General features: G+C 49.3%; 1 protein-coding gene across 1 annotated transcript in view; it reads left to right on the top strand.

The window, feature by feature from the left end:
* The first annotated feature begins 4,182 nt into the window (after positions 1–4,182).
* Positions 4,183–8,211, top strand: part of MAST3 (microtubule associated serine/threonine kinase 3) — a 37,037-nt gene continuing 33,008 nt past the window's right edge. The window contains exon 1 of the mRNA XM_072947384.1: positions 4,183–4,255. Within this exon, the coding sequence (XP_072803485.1) occupies positions 4,217–4,255 (39 nt within the window). The 5' untranslated portion in view covers positions 4,183–4,216. The remainder of the gene's footprint in view (positions 4,256–8,211) is intronic.

Below are 8,211 nucleotides of genomic sequence, written 5' to 3'. Positions count from 1 at the left end.
AGACAGAGAGAGGCAGAGACACAAAAAAGAAGAGAAACAAAGAAAGATGGAAGCGATTGTTGGAGATGTGCAAACCTATGACCTGCCGCATCGCGATGATCCTGATACCCCTTACCCTAGGTGCCCCATTTTACAGATACAGAAACTGACCCCAGGAACACCCAGACCACTCAGGGCCCAGGGCAGGGGTGAAGATGTGGATTCAAACCCTGAGACAGAGCTTCTCACAGTGGGGCTGAACTTTGCACCTTTGGGAGTAAGGGCCATGCCCCCAGGCTTCCTCCAAATTTCCACCTCCATCAAAGTTGGCCCTCCCAGGCCTCAGCTTCCCCATCTGCAAAATGGGCTGTAGTGAGGATAAGATGGATTATGCCCATCAGGCAGCCAGTACAATTAGTCACTGTTTTGGTGTTGCTAGTGGCCTCTGCTTTGTCACACCTCTTCCCCGTCCCTTCAAAGTTAGAGCAGCCACTGGAAAAATATCAAGGAGGGTGGGGCAGAGCTGACCAGATGCTCCCTGCTCTTTGGGGTCAGGGGCTGGTGGCAAGGAGGGAGACAGAAGCTAGAGGGGCTCTGAGGGGGACCAGAGAAGGCTGCCCAGAGAAGCCTTTGAGCTGGCTTTCTTGAACTGGCTTTGTAGAATTTAAAGGCATTCCTGGCAGAGGTCACAGCAGAGGCAAAAGTTCAGTGGACATGCTTCGGTGATGAACATGGTGAGTCCGGGGCTCCATGGGAGAGATAAAGATAGTGGGGTGGACCAGGGCCTTCAGTGCTGGGCTGAAGGGCTGGACTTTTTCCCGAGGGCACTGGGGAGCCATGGCAGGTGCATGAGCAGGATTCTAGCCAGATGTGAGGTGGTGGTGCAAATCTTACTGAGGTCATAGCCCGAGGCTCACCCTGATGTTTACCACAGCCCACCTTCTGTCAAATCTCTCTTGGCCTGCCTGCTGCCTACTCCAAGAAGTCCTCTCAGCTGCCGCAGAAGCACAGCTGGGATATGTCCCCAGGGCTGTCCCACTTTCAGATGCCTCACAAACTGGGGGGAAGGGGAGGCAGGAAGGATAGGGTTATAGGCCCCCCTCCCCAGGAAATGGTAACAGAGAAACCACAGAACTTCCCCACTCCCTCAGCTTCCACCTTCTGTGAAGGGGTGGGGAGCGACCTTCAGCCCAAGAAGGGTTGAGTATCCCTCCAAGTGGTCAAGAGACCCTGATGCCCATGAGGGGCATCTAAGGAAGATTTTGAAGGATGAGTAGGAGTTGGCAAGGAGAAAAATCCATTGGTTCATTTAACAAATACATTTATAGGCATCATTAACTAACAAGATCATTTTTCATTCACTCAACCAGGACTTTCTTATGCCTTCAGAGGATGATTTGAGGATATTTTAAAGAATATATAATGGTGATCATTTAAGGTATAGAAATATTGAATCGATATATTGTGCACCTGGACTAAATAGTTTTGTTGGCCAATTACAATTCAGTTTAAAAAAGAATACATAGGTTACCAAGAAAAGAATTCATTTATTCATGCAACAATCACACTCCCTGATGTCCCTCATAGAGACATTTGAGGAGGGTTTTCATGGATGTGTAGAAGTTCACAAGAAAAGAAAAATCTATTTGTTCATTCAGTGAATGTTCTCTGATGCTTCTTAAAGAAAATTTTGAAGGATAGATGTTCATCATGGGAAAATTGCATTCATTCATTCATTTATTCAGTCAATAAATGCTCCCCATTGCCCATTGAAGAGGTCTTTGGGGAAGGAGTTCAGTGTAGGAGTTCTCCAGTTGGATCATAGGCATTAGAGCTCTCTCTGGTGGTTCTCCCTCCAACATCTCCCAACCACCTCTGGTACAGGAAAACTCTCTTTCCCCACGGTTCCTGCCAAAGTCCCAGGGAAGACTCTGATTGGCTGAGCTTGAGTCACAGCTCCATCTTGAACCAGTCCCCGTGGCTGAAATGGATGAAAGACTCTAGGTCACATGTCCACCCCAGCCTGGACTACAGTAGAATACTTAGGCAGGACTAGCCAGAGACAGAAAGTTGGCCATTATAAGGTGTGAGCTTACCATCCCCTGGGGAATGCAAGCTCCAATTGAAGTCCACTTAGTGTAAAGTTGTAAGATAAAACACAGGACGCCCAGTTGAATTAGAATTTCAGATAAATTACACATAGCTTTTTAGCATATCTTTTTCCCATTTATTGGGCAGGATATATACTGAAACGGTATTCACTGTTTACCTGAAGTTAAATTTAACCAAGTGTCTGTATTAGTTTGGTAGGGCTGCCATAATAAAGTATCACAGAATGAGCAGTTTCAACAACAGAAATTTATTTCCTTATAGTTCTGGAGGCTAGAAGTCGAAGAGCAAGGTGTCAGCGGGTTTGCTTTCTTCCAGCATCTCTCTCCACATCTTGAAGATGGCACTTCTCTTTGTGTCCATCTGTGATCCTCCCTCCTACATGTGTGCATACTAATCTCCTCTTCTTAGAATGACATCAGTCATATTGAATTAGGATCCACCCATAAAATCTCGTTTTACTTTAATACTTCTTCAAAGGCCTGAAATCCAAAAACAATCACATTCTGAAGTCCTGAGGGTGAGGATTTCAATTTACGAATTTTGAGAGAACACAATTCGGCCCATAACAGTGGCTGCTTTGGAAAGCAGTGTATTCGTTTTTTTTTAAATTAAAACGAAGAGTTATAATAGGACTCAGGAATTCCACTCATAGGTATATACCCAAGAGACTTGAGAGTATACGTCCACACAAAAACTTGTACATGAATGTTCACAGCAGCACTATTCGCAATAGCCAAAAAGTGGAAAAACTCAAATGTCCATTAATGGATGAATGTCTATCAATGCAATGAAATATTATTCAGCCATAAAAAGGAATGAACTAGTGGCATTTGCTGTAAAGTGGATAAATCTTGAAAACATCATGCTGTATGATGAAACCAGACATAAAAGACTACATTTTGTATGATTCCACTGATGTGAAATGTCCAAAACAGTCAAGTCCATAGAGACAGAAGGCAGATTAGTGGTTACCAGGGGCTGGGGAGGGAGAATGGGGAGTGGCTGTTCATCAGTCCAGGCTTTCTTTTAGGGGTGATGAAAGTGTTCTGGAACTAGATAATAGTGATGATTGCACAACTCTGTGAATATGCTTAAAAGCCACAGAATTGTATATACTAAAAAGGTGCATTTTATGGTAGGTGAACTACACATCAATTTCAAAATGCATATGATTAAAACAAATTTTGCCTTGGAGCCCTGTATTTTTGTGTGCTCAATCTGGCCACCATAATAACTTGCTAGGATCCTTCAGTACTTTTTCAGCGATTAGCAGGAGACCCTACTTAGGGTCCCCTCCAACCTGAGAACGTGCATGCTCAGGTCGAACAGTGGGGTAACCCAAGGAACTTGCAACAGCACAGACAGTGGGGTCCTAGTGAAACTGAGAATGTGGGTGCCATCTTGGTACTTTGGGCTTTTCCCAGCCTTCGTTTCCCTTCTGCAAAGTCAAGCTGAACAATTATCATCAGATACCTGTGAAAGGAAGTCCTCATGAGGCACTAAGCTGGGTGCCCAGTTGGCACTCAGCAAAAGGAGCCATCGTCGTAAAAGAAACTGATAATTTAAGTGGCTGCCTATTCTTGCAAATAAAGTTTTATTGAAACAAGGGCCAGGATTAGTGGGAGGCAGGGTAGTGCAAGGGCAGAGTCTGATCCTGTCTTTGCTTAAAATGTTGATGTATAGTTCATCACTCATTTTTGCATTAGTTTTGACTCTTTAAACTATTGTATTAAAATATTATGTACCTTGATTACTGATTTTTTTGTGGACCCTTCTTTAATTTTGCATGGAGGTGAGTGCCTCACTGGCCTCACCCTTGTTGTGTATCGGGGGCACATTAACTTCTCTGAGCCTCAGTTTCTTCATTTGCAAAATGGGGGTGATAACTTTCCCTTGCTTCTTGGAAGAGTCACTGAAAAATGTTTACTTCTAGGCTCCAGGGTGGGGCGGGGCCTGGAAGGGCGGGGCAGGCTCGCCCAAAGGGGGCGGGCCCGTCGAGACGGGCTTCGGGGGAGGGCGTGGTCAGGACTCGTCAGCTGACCGGCTTGGCCAATGGCGTGGGGTGGCGGGGCCTGGCAGGCTGAGGCGGGGCCGGGGGCGGGCCGGTGGCGAGGACTAGCGGGCCATGGACGAGCCGAGCCTCCTGCGGCGCCGTGGGCTCCAGGTGAGGGTCCTTCGCGGGAGGGCGAAGGGCACGGGCGGGATGGACCTGGCCTGGGTGCCTGGGGCGGTGCTTTAGTGAGCCAAGGGAAACTGAGGCGAAGGACCGGGAGCGCTCCGGAGTCTCCCTCTTGTCCACTGGCTTCTCAAAGTGCTTTTCGCCTGGTGGGAAGAGGGTATGCCCGTTAGACATATGGAGAAACTGAGGCTGTAAGCGCTAGCGTGGGAGGAGGCTGAGGGTTTTGCCCTCTCCACCAGCAGCTCTAATATGAGCAACAACAGCCTTTGAACGCACACTATATGTTCATTGTTATATTAATCCTTTTGCTAGTGATATGGTGCATTAATCCTTTTACTAGTGATATATTAATACTAATTAATGGGCATTAATACCTGCCTAGTGCCTTCGCAGCGCCCGACACCCCTGCCTCAACTCGCCCCTAAGGCAAGCTAGGGAGGTTGGAGCTGTCCAGGCGCCCATTCATCAAATAAGGAAACTGAAGCTCCAGTTTGGAGAAAAGTCGCTAACCCGAGGTCGTCCAGCAGGGATTCAGTTCACCTCCCTTAACCAGCTTTCTGGTGCACAAACCACTACCAACTGGTTGTGGGGCTTGGGGGTGGGATGGTGGGAGGCTCTCTTCCTTCTCGGGACCTCAGTTTCCCCATTCACTATGAGGGCACTTTTTTGTCCTCTGGCTCTGGGTTTGTGTGGAGGCAGTGCCACCAGGAGAGAAGAACATAGGTGTGAGGGTTAGCAGAGGCTAATATTCGAACCCATGTGATCCCAGGTGGTAACTCCTTTGATCTCTCTGGGCCTCAGTTTCCCCATCTGTGCAACGGGAATTCAGACAATCTAACTGTTTCCCTCTGGGGCTTAGACCACACCCTTAAGAAGCCACCAGTTGCAAATGGAGGGAACCTGGGATTCACCATTTACCCAACAAACATTTATTGCCTGCTGTGTGTCCTACTCTGAGGAAGTGGGTTTGGGGGGGGTTCACTCTCTGGAACCCTCCTGGATTCCCTATTCTGTTGCGGGGAACTAACGCCTGAGCAGCAGTGACCCTGCAGAGTGGTCAGCAGCAATGGGGCGCGTTCAAGCATCCCTGGAGAAGGCACCTGAACCAAGGGTTGCTGGGTGGCTTTGAGACAGAGGAGGCAGCCGTGGATGGCAGGGCAGAGGGTAGATGTTTGGGGAAATGAAAGAGGCTGAGGAAAGCTAGAACCTAGAAAGAATAAGGGTGGGGAGGTGGGCTAGGCTGGCAGGGGTGTTGGGGAAGGCCAGCCTTGAACCTGGGCTGCAGAACTGGGAAGTTGTCCAAAGGTGAAGGGAGCCCTGTGTGTTTGGGTTGGGGGTCAGGGAGGGTGCAGGTAGAGCTGCAAGGCAGAGACCCACCAGGGCTTGCAGTGGGGCCAGAGGGCAGAAGGAGGGGCTGACGCCAAAGGCAGGAGTAGGGAGCCTGCACATAGAGGAGGGCTGCAGCAGGACTGTTGAGCCGTGGGGTGTTGTGGGGAAACTGGCCCCTCCCGGAGCCCCAGATAGACTCCAGCCCCGCCCGCGGCCTCTTAAAATAGAGAAACTGCCTTCGGGTAGGCGAATGGGGGTGCAGCTGACGTCAGAAAGTGGGGGCCTGTTTCATGGGGAGAAGGCACCCATTCCCTGATAACAAGTCCCATGTTACAAAAGGGGAAACTGAGGCTCATAGACTCATAGCCACTGTCCAGATGTTAGTGCATAGGTGACAGTCAGGATTTGAACCCAGGCAGGTCTGGCTCTCCCTTCAGACCAACCCCACACTGGCAGGCTTCCATCCAAGGAGGCAGAGAGACAAGGAGGGAGTGCCCAGATGAATGAGAGCACAGCACATGCAAATGCCCAGAGGTAGGCAACCATATGTGTTTATGGGGAAACTAGAAGCCATTTCTTAGCTCTAGAGCTGGGGGTGTAAGAGGGGACCATCTGCTTCCAGGGCTTCCAGCTCCAATTTTGAAGAGGTTAGACTTTCTCCGTAGGGTGATTGGGAGCTATGGAATGTGATTGGGAGCTATGGAATATGCTTGAGCAGGAGAGGATGTGCCTGATCTGAGGGCTTTGAAAGACTTGAAAAACTCCTCTGGAGCAGGTTGGGGCCAGAAAGGGGACCAGAAGCCAGCGAGACGCCGAGAGTAAAAGACCAAGTAGGAGACAATGAAAATACTTTTAAAAATAGCAGAAGTATAAATAACTGCTCACATTAAGGGGCAAATGCTAAGCACTGTACATGCCTTTTAATTCTCTAACAGCGCAAGAGATTATTAGCTTCATTTTTCAAAGGGAGAAACTGAGGCTGAGAGGGAAAGTAACAACCAAAAGTCAGAGAGCTGGAATTCTAACTGGTCTGGCGCATGAGGGTGCAAAGATGCTGAGGGCTTCTGTTTGGGGCATCAGCCACACACATACTGCTTTAACTGGAGCCCCAATGCGCCCCTGGCCAAATAGGTGGCAGCCTGCTGGTCGGAGCCAATTAGGTATCCTGGAAGCTGATCCTTGCCATAGGTCAGAGTGGACTCAGAAAAGCTTGAGAAAGCTAGGGGACTTGAGTCAGGTGCTGATTGGCCCGCTGAGACAATAGCTGGGGTTATCCTGACCAATCTGATTGTGGTATGCATGGCCTGCGGTTGGCTGAGTACTAGAAGTTGTAAACAGGACCTGGCTTGGCCCGTGGGCCACCAGTTTGTGTTGACCCTGGGTAAGAGGAAGTGATGGAGACTGTCCCTTCCTGGTTGAGGTTAAGCTCAGTCTTCTGTGTAGCATTTGTAGGTGCCAGTTAAAATAAGCTGTTATTACTACAACTGCTACCAGTATTATTTTATCATTATTTTCATCATCACGCACTTGGACATTTGTTTCACAAATGACAGAATTTTAAAATACCAGATCCCCAAACACAGCAACCAAGTTCAGAGAAAGTGGCCAGGACTTTGTCTCTACTGCTGATGGGGAGGCTCTCTGGAAGGTCCATCCTGCATCCTCATGGCCCATTTCCAACTATTCTCCTCCTCCAGGAAGCCCTCTGGCTGGTGCCATGTGGTCCCTGCTGACTTCTCTCTCCATTCCAGCTGCCAATTTCCCATGAGGCTTAGTGCCCACCAGGCTGAGTTCCACCTCCACCCTACTGTTTCCCACTAGCCCACTGGCCCAAGCTGAAGCCCCACTCCAGGAAGCCTTTTGGCTCCCCGCCCCCTCAAGCTTCTTCTCTTCCTCAGGGTCCCCTACAATGCCTCCAGTATGTGGGTGTCCATGCCCTGCCCTGCTCCTCCAGACTGGGGGTTCCTTGAAGTGGAGCTGAGGCTTCTACTGAGGAGGCAGGATCACTACGCCCAACCAAGCACAGAAGAGGATGCCATAAATATTATATTTAAAGGGTGGTTCTAGGGGGTCGGACCCCCACCCCCACCCCCTTTCTAGGCAGGAACTACTCCCTGAGGAACAGCCGGCAAAGAGGGGGCTGAAGGCGGAAGCAGATGGTGCAGGGAGCGGAGGGTCCGGGGGTGGTGCCAGGAGAGTTCCATGTGAGCCCAGCTTTTCACTGAGCCTTTGCAGGGGGCTGCTGACTTTCCCTCACCTCTCTGCCACTTCACATCTTTTTGTGAAATAAATTAAAAATTGTGGTTAAATTGGTGGTTATTAACCTCACAAAATCATTGGCTTGGCTCCGATTCATCAAAGCCTCCCCCAGCACCAGGCCCTGAGCCTGCTACTTGATTCCTCCCAGGGCCCTGTGTAACTGGGTCATTTTCCAAACGAGAAAATTGAGGCACAGAGGGGTGAAGTTGTTTGGTTAGGGGGATCACGCAACCCAGATAGGCGGAGTCAGACTGGGAACTCAGAACTGTCAGGGCTTTGGAAGGAAATGGCTGGGATGATGTGTATGATGTGTGGGTGCAAAAGGTACCCCTGAGTTCAGACCCCAGCTCCTC

The sequence above is a fragment of the Vicugna pacos genome, chromosome 22 (assembly GCF_048564905.1).
Source record: "Vicugna pacos chromosome 22, VicPac4, whole genome shotgun sequence".
In the NCBI taxonomy this organism is placed as follows: Eukaryota; Metazoa; Chordata; class Mammalia; order Artiodactyla; family Camelidae; genus Vicugna; species Vicugna pacos.
Note: the sequence above shows the minus strand (reverse complement) of the source record. Positions and strands in the feature narration are given on the sequence as shown.